The following is a 15,815-nucleotide window of genomic DNA, read 5'->3' on the forward strand; positions in this document are numbered from 1 at the left end:
TTCCTCTATGTTGACTCAGAAATGTCTTCACCTAGACAATGTGGGGAAGCTATAAAAAAGGCCAACAAGATGCTCGGATATATTGTGAGAAGTGTTGAATTTAAATCAAGGGAAGTAATGTTAAAACTTTACAATGCATTAGTAAGACATCACCTAGAATATTGTGTTCAGTTCTGGTCACCTCGTTACAAAAAGGATGTTGCTGCTCTAGAAAGAGTGCAAAGAAGAGCAACCAGAATCATCCCGGGTTAAAAGGCATGTCGTATGCAGACAGGCTGAAAGAATTGAATCTATTCAGTCTTGAACAAAGAAGACTACGCGGCGATCTGATTCAAACATTCAAAATCCTAAATGGTATAGACAATGTCGACCCAGGGGACTTTTTTGACCTGAAAAAAGAAACAAGGACCAGAGGTCACACATGGAGATTAGATAAAGAGGCATTCAGAACAGAAAATAGGAGGCACTTTTTTACACAGAGAATTGTGAGGGTCTGGAACCAACTCCCCAGTAATGTTGTTGAAGCTGACACCCTGGGATCCTTCAAGAAGCTGCTTGATGAGATTCTGGGATCAATAAGCTACTAACAACCAAATGAGCAAGATGGGCTAAATGGCCTCCTCTCGTTTGTAAACTTTCTTATGTTCTTATGTTCTATTAAATGTAATTTGCCATGTGTCTGCCCAGTTCTGAATGCTGTCTAGATCATTTTGAATGACCTTTGCTGCTGCAAGTTTTTGCCACTCCTCCTATTTTTGTGTCGTTTGCTTACTATACCAGAATCGAAGTCATTAATGTAGATTAGGAAGAGCAGGGGATCTAATACTGATCCCTGTGGTACTCCTCTGGTTACCTCTCTCCATTTTGAGGTTTCTCCTCTAATCAGTACTTTCTGTTTTCTACATGTTAACCACTCCCTAATCCATGTGCATGCATTTCCTTGAATCCCTACTGCGTTCAGTTTGAGAATTAATCTAGCTTTCTGGAAATCTAAATAAACCATCATATGCTTTGCAGTTATCCATTGTCGATGTTGCATCCTGAAAAAAATCAAGCAAGTTATTTAGACATAATCTCCCCTTCCTAAAACCATGCTGACTGTCTCCCAGGATGTTGTTACCATATAGGTAATTTTCCATTTTGGATCTTACTATAGTTTCCATAAATTTACATATAATAGAAGTCAGGCTTATTGGTCTGTAGTTACCTGGTTCACTTTAACCTCCTTCTTGACCTTTTTACATGTGATTGTGTTCCCTCATTTAAACAAATGAATAGAATATATATATGTATTAAATGAGGAGTATATGCATGCTGCCTTGAATATGTTATAATGGCTATAGCTAGATAATCAAATTAACCTCCTTCTTGACCTTTTCAGGATCCTTCACTTTATGAAGCCTAATCAACATGTTGACCTCCCGTTGAACTTCACTGCAGTCCAAAATACCAAAACACTGCACTGCAAACACCTGTACAATATTTCAATTACACACATTTATAATATACACCATAAATCCAAAGACAGTATTAGTTATGAGAATGATTGTAATTGTTCAAGAGTAGTGCTAAAATTGATGCACGAAATGCGTAACAAAATAGGAAAAATATACAAAATATTAAAATGTTTGCAGAAGTACAGTATAGTGTACTACATCCCTATGATAAAAAAACAAACAAAAAAACCCATGTAGACTCCACTTGAAGAATTACTGGGAACTACGCTACTACATCAGTTTGCAAGAAATAGGCTTAGGGAGTCTCCTCATCGGAATAAAAACAGCATGCCATGAATAGATAAAAGGCAATTACAAGAATTTAAAATTAAAAATAAATACAAAAATATTTCTGCATTCACATCAACCATTAAGAAATTTGCACAAATTGAGCAATTTAAACTAGTTTAACATGGTACTGAGCAATATTGTGATCCACTTAAACAACCAACATTCTAGTAAATTTGTGCATAAAGCAATTCACAATGGTGTGGAAGGATTTTGTACTCCAAATACGCATTAGTTTGAAGAAAAATCATTTTTATTTTATTTATTTCTTAGCAGACGCCCTTATCCAGGGCATCTTACAATTGTTACAAGATATCACATTATTTTTGCATACAATTACATTATTTTTTTACACATTATTTTTTACATACAATTACCCATTTATACCATTTATACAGTTGGGTTTTCACTGGAGCAATCTAGGTAAAGTACCTTGCTCAAGGGTACAGCAGCAGTGTCCCCATCTGGGATTGAACCCACGACCCTCCGGTCAAGAGTCAAGAGCCCTAACCACTACTCCACACTGCTGCCCTCTGCTCCGAAAAGCCAGTGACTGCTGGTCTGCAGCTGCGGTAGAAGTGCCAGGCACAGAATCCGCTTAACACACACACATTGTCATTAAACATAGATGTCTTGTAATATTATAAACATTCAAACAAAAGTCTTTATTTAAAGGGATACAGTACATTTATGTTGTTTGTTAACTATATCCATTACTTATTGCACAGTATGCCAATTGATGCTAACAATTCATTCCAGTTCTTTGTGGTGGAAGAAGAGGTGGCGCTCTGTTGTTCCTGGGACATCTTAAAAGAATTATAGAAAGAAAATATGACTACTATGACTAATACTAATAATAATAAGAGGCTAAAAGTTCGGTTAGTTGTGCTTAACAACATGCATTTATACAAACAATAATAATAGGCTATACGAGAGGTTTACATTTGCAGCGTCTTTTGCGTTCTTTATTTCTTGTGTGTGTGGTTTGGTACGGCTTTGCTGAGGAATAACGTGAGATTCTGCCAGTTAAATGGGATCTTGACTGCTGAAATCTCATGAGACTCAAGCACGATTCCTGCCCTTGTTTACATGGGTTTTACAGCTATTTTTATCATGAGAAAGCGATTGACCCTGCCCTTAGTCGCACTGACCAAAGGACGTTCTTTTGCTGTTTCACGATGTATTCGCGTGCCACAGCCATAACTGTTGAGATGATTTTCACGTAAATTTAAATAATTTAGGACCTTAGTGTTTTCAACAGAAAATCACACTTTGGTTATGACATAAAATGCCACAAAGACAGGCAGTGAATAGATATATTTAGTTATTGCAGCATGGTAGACTGTTGTGGCACTTTGTAGTTACACAGGACTTAAGCCTTACGATGCGCGAAAGCGAGACATTCTTGGTTGTTCTTAAGATTTACCGGTAAATTGTCCAGAGTACAGCGTTACCATGTGTTTTTTTTTTTTGCAAAGACATTTGACAAAGACAATGACAGATGTCAGGACTGCCCAGTCCCTGACCACATTCCGGCGCCTCCTTAAGACTCACCTCTTTAAACAGCACATGTAGAACTCCTCTGTTTGTATCCTGGGACACTATCACCCTTCATTTAAATGTGCTTTATTTTGCTCTTATCTGCCCCCTATTTTACTGCATTTAATCCTGTACTTCAGAATACTGTAATCTGCCAAGTGTTTAACCTGTAGTATTTTGTATTTAATCATATCCTGATGTAACTATCACTATTTAATCATATCCTGATGTAACTATCACTATTATCTGCTGTATTATTGCATTGTGGTTTGTCACACTTGTACTTTGCTTGAACAAAAGTTATTGTATTTCTTGCTCTTATTGTATTACTTGTATTGTAATACTTGAAATGTATTTGCTTACGATTGTAAGTCGCCCTGGATAAGGGCGTCTGCTAAGAAATAAGTAATAATAATAAAAATAATAATTTGGTCATTAGCCAAAGGCACTTGGTTATTCTTAAGATTTACAGGTAAATGTCCAGAGTACAGAGTTATCATGTTTATTTCGGACATAAACCATATCTATCTAATCAATCTATCTATCTATCTATCTATCTATCTATCTATCTATCTATCTATCTATCTATCTATCTATCTAGATTAGAAGTGTTCAATTTCTGGTCATATATAACAGTATATTTATTTACATATTTGTCTATTTTTTAAATACATTTCAAAGTATTTATTTAATTAATCTATTTCTCACATTCCTTATTCTATTTAAACATTTACTTATCTTTTAAAATTTGTAGGGTAAGCACATGCTGCAAAAAAACAACCCCCCAGATATCTGTTTGGAGTATTAAAAGATTACATCATGGGGATCATGTCGGAATGTAGCCCTGTGCCTACTCCCAGCCAGCCCCAAGGAAGACCACTCCAGGTCGGATTTTACGAAATAATTAAAACACTTGGAAAGGGCAATTTCGCTGTTGTTAAACTGGCCAGGCACAAAGTAACCAAAACTCAGGTAACTTGTTTTTATGTGTTTTTGTGTTTTGGTGTGCATGGCAAGTTTGACATATTTTAACACTGCAAAATCTTTGTTAAGAATGTTAAATTGAAGACAGTAGACTGAGACAATAGAAAGTTATTTTTATTGTCTGTATTATACAATAAGTGCCCTAATTGTGTATCGCTAACATTAACAGGTTGCCATTAAAATTATTGACAAAACCAGGCTGGACCCCTCAAACCTCGAAAAGATATACAGAGAAGTTCAGATCATGAAGCTGCTGAATCACCCGCACATTATTAAGCTTTACCAGGTAAGCTCTAAAGCTGATTTTGCTTATATAGGCATTTTTATCACAGAGATTAGAATTGTTTGGTCACGTTATAAGGCAGGGTATCTTGAAAAGCTTTTTGATATTATGTTGTAATATCTATAGGCACAATAATCTTGATAAATTAATACACATTTTCTGTATACCTGTTAGTCAGTAACAGTTTGTAGGCACTGCTTGGTCTCTGACTGGCCGATTTTAAGAAAAACATAAAATGGAATGAACCTTTCTTTAATATGGTCAATTCTCAGTATAACACAGTAAAACGCACTAATAAGCACTTTTTATAGATTTCTTTTTTTCTCTCCATTACAGGATTTTAGAATTTTTTTGGGTTGTTGTTGTTAAGGATTGGGTATAAACTTGATGTCTAAAACAGTGGAAATATGATGATTTAATTAAATTGTGTTAACAAAACAGTACTTAGAGTTTTGTGAATAGGGCCCAGTATTCTGATCTGTAATACAACAAGAAGCTAGAAACTTGCCATCTCTTATGTATGTTTTCTTCTGTTTTCTTGTGTAGCAAAATGTTTCTGTATTGCTATATCTGACTGATCCAGATTATAACAGACATTGGATTACACTGGCTGTGATTAATTCATAACTGTAGCAAATTATTTTTAGATGAATGGGGGTGGGGGGGTGGGGGGGTGGGGTGTTGAGAGTCATTCAGTGATCCCTTTTGACCCCATCAGCTTTCCTACTACCTTAGGCAGAAGTGGGTTAGTCAGTTTCTGATGATGATCATGAATTGAAATGAGAATACCTGATTCAGTTAGATGAAGGGGCATGTTTATGTAATCATCCAGTCTTTTTGTACTTTGGGAGTTACAAGGAAGTGTGTTGGAAGTGTGTTGGTTTAATAAGCGAGGACAATTCTGTGAAGCCTGACAGCACAGTAAACAACATATATGTTAATTGCCGCTAACTATAGGATTAAAAATACTTTAAAAAATATTCAATACCAAAACACACAACCAATACCAAAACTCATAATGTCAATACTTAAACACAGTTATTATTATTATTTATTTCTTAGCAGACGCCCTTACCAGGGAGACTTACAGTCGTAAACAAAAACTGACAGTTGAAAAACAGTCAAATTTAATTTAGCAAACCATCATCAACACCAATACACATACACACAGGTCGCAAACTTGTTGTAAACAGGTTTCCCTCTCATCAATGCTCTCATCTGCCAGCTATTGCTCTATGGCATTGTTCCCAGATCTTTTTCTTCAAACAGTGGTTAGTCTGTGCTAGCAAAAGTCCACACACGGACACAAATGTGTTAGCAGTTGCTGCTTCTTAACTCTAACCTTCTAGTAGTGAAGATGTGTAAATTGTAGGTGACACTGTTAACATTGCACTCTGTTTTGTTTTCTAGATTGAGCCTTTTATGCTAAAAAAAAAATGCATGTGATCGGTCTTTTGAAGAATGTACAGACACACATTTTTATACAATTTCACTGTAAAAACGATTGATTACAGATTTGTATTTTGTTTTATAAAAAAAAAAAGATTGCATACCAATCAGGCTGTTTTGTCCTGTTCTACAGGTGATGGAGACTAAAGATATGCTGTATATTGTAACAGAATATGCTAAAAATGGAGAAATGTTCGGTAAGAAATTTTTCCATTTAACTTATTTAAAATTGATAATGATATAAAACACTGAAGCATTCTTAACCAGTTCAATGAAGTTACATGTTTCTTGTTTTCTTCAGATTATTTGACATCCAATGGGCGCATGATTGAAAGTGATGCACGCAAGAAGTTCTGGCAGATCCTAACAGCAGTGGATTACTGTCACAGCCACAACATCGTTCACAGAGACCTGAAAATGGAGAACCTCTTGTTGGATGCAAATATGAATATTAAACTGGCAGGTATGGGTAGCTTTTAGCCTATAGGGTAAATGGCTGGTGTTCATTTAAAATAAAAAAAAATCAATAAATGCATTGCAGTCCTATATATTTACTGGCACATTAATTGTTTATAAATACAGACTAATTTGCTATATAAACTGGTGATGAACAAAAATGTAAAAATGTATACTCTAAGTATAAAAAAGTCTCTTGTGTATAGACAGTGTTTTAATTGTTGATTTAATAATACATTGAACATTATATTACAAAAACAATACACTGTTGCAGCCATTATCCTTGTGTTTTAAATAAAATAGACCATGTTTAATTTATAATGTTTTCATTAAAAAGTCAGAATGAAACTCATTTATAAGATAAAATATTTGAAATGTATGCAGCCTGCCTTAAATATATATATATATATATATATATATATATATATATATATATATATATATATACACATATATATATATATATACACATATATATATATATATATATATACACATATATATATACTCTTTTACAGATTTTGGCTTTGGGAACTTTTATAAGTTGGGTGACCCTCTTTCTACATGGTGTGGGAGCCCTCCCTATGCAGCCCCAGAAGTATTTGAAGGAAAGGAGTATGAAGGACCCCAGTTGGACATATGGGTATGTGACGGGGTACACCCCGCCCCTGTATTTTATTTGTATTTTTGTTATATTATTATGATTTAAATGTATTGTTTGGTGTTTAAAAACAGAATTCCCCATCCCATGCCCACGTGCATAATGTGGCCATCTCCAAATTAATTAAGTAATTACCAATTTCGAGACTGCCACGTATATATAAAGAGCGGATCAGCCGCCCATTAGGGGTTAGTTGCTCACAGAGGAGGAACGGGAGAAGCAAGATAAAAAAATAACAATTGATACTCGTGCTGGCTTTACACCGGTGCTCTACTTGTTAGAAGATTGTGTCTGCTTATTTTTGCCACCGTGCCGTTTTGTTTTGTGTGTAGTGTTTTGTTTTGTTTAAATATTTTATTTATAATTAATAAAGAAAGAGTAACATTTGCGACTCACCCGTAGTACCTTACCTGTGTGTGGTTACTTCCTGGTCTTTGACGTCACCACTTGACTGGCCTGTCACACGTGGTGTCAGCGTGGGATTAACAGCGCCTCCATGTACCCAGGCCAGGGTGAGCTCCAGGACCCAAGAGGTGGGAGCCCGAGCATCCAGCGCCCACGAGGGGGGAGCCCAAGCGTCCAGTGCCCACGAGGGAGGAGCCAGAGCGTCCAGCGCCCACGAGGGGGGAGCCCGTGCGTCCAGCGCCCACGAGGGGGGAGCCTGAGCCTTTAGCGCCACTTGGAGAAGCCCCGCTGCCTCCAACACCAGAGGGAGACTACCTGCTGCTCCAGTCTCTAGCGTAGGAGAAAGACGACCCGCTGCTCCAGCTTCCACCGCCAGAGGGTCCGCTCCTGCCGTCGCCTCCTGATGCCAAGCCTGCACTGCCCGGGGAGCCCGGTTCGTCTCATCACCTGGGAGTCGTTTGCTGCTGACCTCTGGGGATTTATTGTGACCGTTGCCAGTGCAGCAGCAATGCCAGGGCTGGAGTGCGCTTCACCGCTGTCAGCATTGCCACTGCTGGCTTCACGTCCGGAGTAGCCAGCATTTCCGCTGACAGCCTTTCTGCTGCCAGCATTTCCAATGGAAAAAGGCCTTGCAGTACTGTCCGCCTTTCCGCTGCCAGTGTTGCCACATGAGGAGGGTCTCGCACTGCTGTCAGCATTTCAGCTTCGCAGCCAGGAGGCCGGTTACCATCACCTGTCGGTCATTTGCTGCTGATCCCCGGGGATTTGTTATTGCTGCCGCCCATGGGCCCATTGGTGCCTCCGTTTATGTGCCAGGACCCAGACTGAGACTTCTGGGCCTTTTAACCACCCAGCTGCTTATCCTGCGATTTCCACATGGAGCATAAGCGAATCCAAATTTGTCATTCCTGTGAGAATACTGTGCAGGGTGTTATGTGTGAATCTGCAAAGTTTACCACGTCTTTTCGACGTGCTCCAGTAAATATCGTACAATAGTCTGCAGTTTTGTTTTTCGCTGGCAGATGGCAGCAGTCCCTAAGAAATGTGTTTGACAGACCGGCCTATCCATAGGTAGTACAGCTGGGAAAATAGGCTCCCACCTCTTGGGTTCTGGGATCAATAAGCTACTAACAACCAAACGAGCAAGATGGGCTGAATGGCCTCCTCTCGTTTGTAAACTTTCTTATGTTCTTATGTTCTTAAAACTAGAAGGTATATTATTCTCTGTATATCTGAGGAAATACATGCAGTCACATTGTTTTACTCTGGAGGTATGTCATGGATATCAAAAGTTATTAAGCTGGGGTCAACCTTAAAAAACTTTTGCCCAATATGCCCTAAGAGTTTGTTTTTCAACCTACAATTAGAAATCCCAGTAATGCCTAAATTGCCAAGGGCAACTTTTATAAAGGAATGGGAATTAGTCCGATATTAATTGCTTTGATTATACTGAAGCCCAGGAACACTGGTATTGATATCCTTGTGTTCTCTTTTCCACAGAGCCTGGGTGTGGTGCTTTATGTGTTAGTTTGTGGATCCCTACCCTTTGATGGAGCCAGCCTGCCAGCACTGAGGCAGAGAGTGCTGGAGGGTCGATTTCGCATTCCCTTCTTTATGTCACAAGGTATTTGTCCCAGACAAAGCAGCCACACAATGTCTGTGTTCTTGTTTTCAGCTTTTATCAACTTAATGTTTGCAAACATTTGGATTCAAAATTTAGGCTAGAAATAATAATAATAATAATAATAATAATAATAATAATAATAATAATAATACAAGTATGAGAACAGTGTTAAGAAATGTAGTACTACATTCAGAACACTTTTATTAGTTGTGGCAATAGGCATGGTCAGGTTATTGTAATCTTATGTTTAGTGTTTAGTATTTTTTGTGATGACACAAAGCAATAATAATACATTTGGAAACTGCTCTAAATACCACAAAATGAATCTCTGCATCCTATTCTGTTTTAGATTGCGAGAACCTTATTTGCAGAATGCTTGTGGTAGATCCAGCAAAACGCATCACAATTGCCCAGATAAAGCAGCACCGCTGGATGCTGGCAGACCCTTCAGTGCAGCAGCAGACTATCCCCTTCTCTATTGAGGACTATAACTGCAACCTGGGCGACTACAATGAGCAGGTCCTGGGAATCATGCAGACCCTGGGCATCGACAGGCAGAGGACGATTGAGGTCAGTGAAACACTCAGCTTCGTGGCCAGCACTACCTGGTGGGCTGCTTGTTTATAAAGCTACAACCTGGTCCTTTAATTGGAGCATAACAATGAGTTTAGTTATTGCTGATGTACTCCTGGCAAAGTCATGAACAAGTGAAAATGATTTGTCTGGTTTACAAACCTTTATCTGGTGTTGATGAACACAAGGCAGATAATAAAGTGAAGTTTACAGAGTAAACGAGATACAGTGCAATGTATTGTAGGGATTGTTATAATGTGTAACATTGTTGTGTGTTTTTGTTCAGTCACTGCAAAGCAGCAGCTACAACCACTTTGCTGCAATTTACTACCTTCTGCTGGAGACAGTAAAGGAGCATCTAAATAACCAGATCATAAACAGTCAGTCTGGAACTGGGCAACAGCAATCCAGGAGCACCCACAAGATCACCACAGCAGAAGTAAGAAAGGGACACTAGCTTATTTAGTGTCCCTTTTAAATTTAAATATATATATATATTTTTAAACAGTTCTGAGGTATCATTGATTTAACATAACGTGTTTGATAGGAAAAATTTGTTCTAAGCCTTATTTAATTGTATTACATTTGAAATGTGTATTGTTTGTATTTTTGATCAATGCCTCCCTTGCTTTGTGTTTAACCAGCGAGTTGTTTACCCAGTGGAGGCTAGTTTTAGTGGGTTGCTGCGCAATCGATCCATCTCACCCAACAGCATGCTAGAGACCACCATCAGTCAGGAGGTGCGACAGGACCTGGATGAAGAAGGTGTACAGGCACTCATACCCCCCCACATCCCAAACAACACAAGCAGGAGGCACACGCTGGCCGAGGTCTCTACACACTTCCACCAGTGCAGCCCACCTAGTAAGTAACATGCTTCTGAAGGGTTAGGGATATGGTTATTCAAATGCATTTTAAAAACACAATGTTCAGTAACAACACTTGGGAAAGCTCTCTCAGGTGAGCATTAACACTCAAGAGTAGTTTCTGAATATGGCTCTTGATTAGCATTTATATTGGAATCTAATTTTAAAATTACATGGCACAGTTGGAACATCTCCCACTGCTTTTACACATTTTCATAAGGTTAAAAGTGGTGTGGCTCAATTTAGGACAATAAAGCCCTGGGAACGCAAGCCACTTTTTCAGGAAGTGGCTTGAAACCTGGTTTCAGGTGACTGGCAGACCTAGTTTGAGGCAACTTTGCTGTATCAAACTTTTGATTTTTAATGACATCATCAGGAGACTTGTCAGCTTTAGCCAATAAAAATACAGGAACTAATCACGTGACTACTGTATCACATTCTTACTACAATTTAAAATGGCTTCCAGAAAACATCTGGTAGCTGCGAAGTAAAGTATTTTACTGTACTACTGACTTTTGCTAAATGAAGAGTTTCTTTGCTTTATTTTAATCAATATTACTATTATAATGGGACCGGTGCATATAAAATGTATTCATGGGGATGTGCGCACTTATCCCAAAATATATGTGAATTTGAAAATTGGCCAGCAGTTGACGCAAGTGCAATTGTGTTTGTGTCCTTGATTTGCCAGTGCCTGTAGTTCTGGGACGGGACTGCAAGCAGTTGAAAGATTGGTTGGCTGCTGTGACGGCCCCGTCCTCCCTATTGGCTAAGTAAGAGGAAGTAATTAGAGATCTTCCCCTTTCGTGACCCGGTATGGTATTGCCGTAGATTTAGACCCAGCAAAACTAAACAGGAACACCGTGCCACTAAGAATGAGGGCTGGCAAAGGAGGGAGTCTGAGAAGTTTCAGGTGGGGGCGATTGGTGAAGAGTCTTGGGGACAGACCACGGAGCCAGCGCAGGGGTCTGACTCGGCTGCATCCGCTCAGGACCGATCTGATCCCGAGCTAGAAGCCATGGGAGCTGATTTTTTAGCTTGTTCCCGTGACTTCCAACTTGAGCAAGGGCGTGACAACATGCTGGGCAGGCTCTTTGACCAAGCAGCTGTGGTTAATGGTTGGGTGGTTGAGCCCAGACGCGCCGCCGCGTACCCTCACTTTTAAATTAATCGAGATCTCTTATACCGCGTTGAGAAATTACCACAGACAGGGGAAGTGCATCACCAGTTGCTCATTCCTCAGCCCTTTAAGGAGGATTTGCTACAGCTGGCTCATGCTATTCCCCTGTCTGGTCATTTGGGAAGGGACAAGACCAAAGCTAGGCTTGTGACACAGTTCTGTTGGCTGGGGCTGGCTGGTGACGTCAGGCGTTTTTGCGATCGCTGTGGGGAGTGTCAGAAGGCTAGCCCTAGAGCCGTCCCACGAGCTCCATTGGTGCCATTGCCCCTAGTGGAAGCTCCGTTTGAGCGTATTGTTCGCTATATTTTTCAAATGCCTCTTAATAATAGTACATACCGATAAATCATCTCTTGATCACTCGTTTTATCACCAAACTCCTCATTAATGCGATCCAAGTCATATATAACATCTAAAAAAGGCTCTGCAAATGTCTCTGATATTCTTTGAGCGCTGGATGCGGAAGCAACTATCTTGTTTGTTTATGTCTGTGTTATCTATGTGGTGTCGGGTCTATCAGTATTCATGAGATACGCCCTTTTTTTTTCCGTCTTCTCTTGGCTCCTATCGGTCTCACTCGGCCATTGAATGGTTTTCTCGGCTTTTTCCGGAGAAAAAACGACTAGAGACCTGTTTTTTGCGTCTTTTTGATGATGTTGGACAGGGTCCGACATTGGACCGGAAAGGGTTAATATACGACACTTGCACATAATATATAATGTGTGCTCATTTGTTATTTCATTTTTGTTATTTTTCACCTCCCACAGTGTTCAACATTTAACAGATGGTATAAAGAAGTTTGGATCAGAATCCAGTATCATCCCTTACAAAAAAAGTAGTATACTGCAAGTATACTTGTGCCAAAATTGTCTGGTTTTAGTATACTATTGGTACCATTATATTGTCCTATTTTGGCACAAGTATACTTGCAGTATACATCTTTTTATATTTTCTTTGTAAATAATGCAACGTAGTTCTCAAATATTGGACATTTCAGATTGTATCTTGCTTCTCTTCTGCATACCTGCATTGTCTCTTGCTAGATATGCACCTCCAGATTCTGACAAATACTTTTAGAAAACCAGGTGCAACTTCTGTTCTGGATCAAAAAGCTGTAATGCTCTGTGGATCTATGTGGATAACTATCAAAAAACTAGTAGAAACTAACTTAAACACAAGTCTGGGAAAAACAAATAGAAGTATGGAAAAAGTAAGGAATTTTGATGTTGAAAAAGTGTATGAACCCTGACTAGTGTTGGTCCCACACTATCTCCCCGCTTGAGTACCACATATTGAGAGGGGTGGGAGTAGCATCTGCCTTAGATGGCTCAGTAACCTCGCCCTCTCGGTCACACTGCGTTCCGACTTGACTGGCGTTTGTTACCATCCAAGCGTTCTCCCACCAAACCCCAGCCTTGTCTTAGTGATGCTCCTTCTCATTTTGCGGTCCTTCTATCTTTATTTGTTTTTCTAGGATGGAAAATAGGAGAAAACATTTCAGCTTGAAAAGGAAACACATCACCAATTTGTTCCCTTTTCCTCTTTTCTGCCACATTTACAATAACTGGGTGTGGCAACCTTTCCGCCACCCCTACTACCAGGTGACGTTTTATTGGCCCTACCGATAAGTACACTTTTAGTGTGGGGTATGCCGCCGTGACTCCATGGATACAGGAGATGGCCACCTGACCTTGTGGCCGCCATGGCACACCACCCAAGAGAGCTGTTTTAATTAAGGTCTGCTCACACCCTGTGTTTAGTAATGCGTGGGTTTTCACGTTCCTTAAAACCACATCAATCACACAAGACCCCTCCCAACCATTTACCTATCGCTTACCTATTTCAGGTGCACAATTACACACAGCCACGTCATACTCCATTGCAGCGGGGCATGACCTGGCCAGATGTCCCAGTTGGTTACACCTAAAACATGTTGGGGAGCACAGAGGGAGCACTGATTAAGTATCTGTCCCGTTGCTGGTATGGCAACGGGGCAGGGGCAGCACCTCTACCCCAGCTGGGGGCCAACCTTGGTCTCCATGAAGTGGAGACAAGGGGGCCCATTGGGGTCGGCGGTCTCGGATGTCTGGATCCCGGGGCTGATGCTAGTGGTGGTGGTGGAAGAGAGAGAGGAGGAGCTTGGCTGCTCCGAAGGGTGGGGACCGACTGTGTCTGTCCAGGCAGAGACCAGGGAGTACTCAGAATCCTCGAACAGCTTCACGGCATCCTCCAGGGTGTCGGGGTTGTGGCACCGTATCCAGGCTTGGGTATCGGCACCAACCACATGGCAGAATTGCTCCACTACCACTGCCTTCTTTTTGTAGTTTGGTTTTCTTCTCGGGGGGTCAGCCAGCGTACCATGTGGTCACACAACTGCTCTGAGACCACCCTGGGGCGTGTCTCTGGGGACCTGCGGTACTCCCTGAATCATACCCTGTTCTCAGCGGTAATGTTGAGGCAACGGAGGATGGCTAGCTTCACCAGGTCATAGCTGGCAGCGTTGGTGTCGCTCATAGCCTGGTAAGCTGCCTGAACCTCCCCAATCAGGCAGGGTCCCAGCTGACTCGTCCAGAACTCCCGCGGCCATGACGCAGTGGTGGCCAGCTGCTCAAACGCGACAAGGTATGCCTCTGGGTCATCCTCCGCCGTCATCTTCATCGCCCGAGCCTTCGGTGCCGACATCGCTGGTGTTCCTTTAGGGTTTGGCGCTGTCATTGCCAACCCTGCCCTCTCAATGAGCGCGGTGTATCGCTCCTCCTTCCTTCTCTCCTCTGCCTCCCATCTGTTATCCAGCGCCTCCAGCAGCTCTGCCAATGCATTGCGGTCCATAGTCCAATTTCTGACACCACGTGTGGCAAAGTGGTTGATTGTGTACAGGTGCAGGAGTGAAGCAGTGCCTAATTAACAGACAGAGAGTTGTAATCCAGTTGTAAAGGGTTGTTTTAATTATAATCCTGGTCTGGTGACCAAACAATAACTCCAGACAATATACAACAATGTGTAACGCACTGGAACAAATAAACGGGTTGCAGTCCCAAATAATAAACACATGTATCTTTCCCACAATGTACAAACACGGTCACCGGTCCTGGGTGCGTGCTGTAGTGCTCGTGGTGAGTGATACAAGTTTATGCGTGACAAAAGTTAAGTGCTGTTCCGGATTTTGAGCTGGCCCTTGGCGACAGCTCCGGAACATGTTAGCCATCTAATAATAACAAACAAGACAATTCTAGACAAACAAACAAAACACTTACGATTTAGTTTTATCATTGGGTCTCTCGCAGCTCCTTTTCAGGTTCAAATCACAAACCAAAGCGAAGGAACAGATTGCGACTCTCCATCCCCTTTTAACATTAGTTAGGTAGATTACGTTTACAATTAGGCATGCTTACAATTTAAAGGTAGAGTACAGCACACAGTCACGCTAAAGAATCAAGAAGTGCAGTTAACATATTATTTGACTGGTGAAATACAATTCAAACTGGCTGCAGTATGTCCACTGTCATTTCAATTATTTTCACAAAACAAACACTAAACTTTTAAGCTACAGTGTGCAGTGCAAAAGCACATCGTGAAAAACCACATATGTAAAAAAACGATAGAATAAAAGTTGCTACATTTAAAAAATATATAAACACATGGAATTTTCGGTCCACCAAAATAAAGGGCTTACATGATCTCTAAGTAGAAATTGCAGTGTCCAGTGTGAAAAAACAACATCCAAAGTAGCACTATATCATTAATGTTCAATACAAAAAAATGCTTGAGTTACAAGCTCTTGCAAGGTCTAAAAAAGAATCTAAAATATGGATTGTAGCGTAATAGATTTGCTAGAAAATTTGGTTGTGTGGTCCCTTTGGTTAGATCTCTTGATGTGGGCCATTTTGTTCTGCTCAGATATGGGGTTTCCGAGATCCAGATAATTTTTTGCAGTTTTGTTTTCACTGGTTTGGTGAAAAAATATTAATCTGTTCCTGAGTTACCGAGATTTGAAATTTTGGTTCTGAGCATGCT

General features: G+C 40.4%; 1 protein-coding gene across 3 annotated transcripts in view; it reads left to right on the forward strand.

The window, feature by feature from the left end:
• sik1 (salt-inducible kinase 1) overlaps positions 1-15,815 on the forward strand; it is a 31,876-nt gene that overhangs the window by 1,983 nt on the left and 14,078 nt on the right. For 2 of the 3 annotated variants that reach the window (XM_034009082.3, XM_034009080.3), the window contains exons 2-10: positions 4,078-4,295; positions 4,477-4,593; positions 6,173-6,236; positions 6,341-6,502; positions 7,014-7,138; positions 9,062-9,185; positions 9,535-9,755; positions 10,045-10,197; positions 10,403-10,622. In XM_034009082.3, the coding sequence (XP_033864973.3) occupies positions 4,143-4,295; positions 4,477-4,593; positions 6,173-6,236; positions 6,341-6,502; positions 7,014-7,138; positions 9,062-9,185; positions 9,535-9,755; positions 10,045-10,197; positions 10,403-10,622 (1,339 nt within the window). In that variant the 5' untranslated portion in view covers positions 4,078-4,142. The remainder of the gene's footprint in view (positions 1-4,077; positions 4,296-4,476; positions 4,594-6,172; positions 6,237-6,340; positions 6,503-7,013; positions 7,139-9,061; positions 9,186-9,534; positions 9,756-10,044; positions 10,198-10,402; positions 10,623-15,815) is intronic. The other variant, XM_034009083.3, reaches the window with a different exon arrangement.

The sequence above is a fragment of the Acipenser ruthenus genome, chromosome 9 (assembly GCF_902713425.1).
Source record: "Acipenser ruthenus chromosome 9, fAciRut3.2 maternal haplotype, whole genome shotgun sequence".
Classification (NCBI taxonomy): domain Eukaryota; kingdom Metazoa; phylum Chordata; class Actinopteri; order Acipenseriformes; family Acipenseridae; genus Acipenser; species Acipenser ruthenus.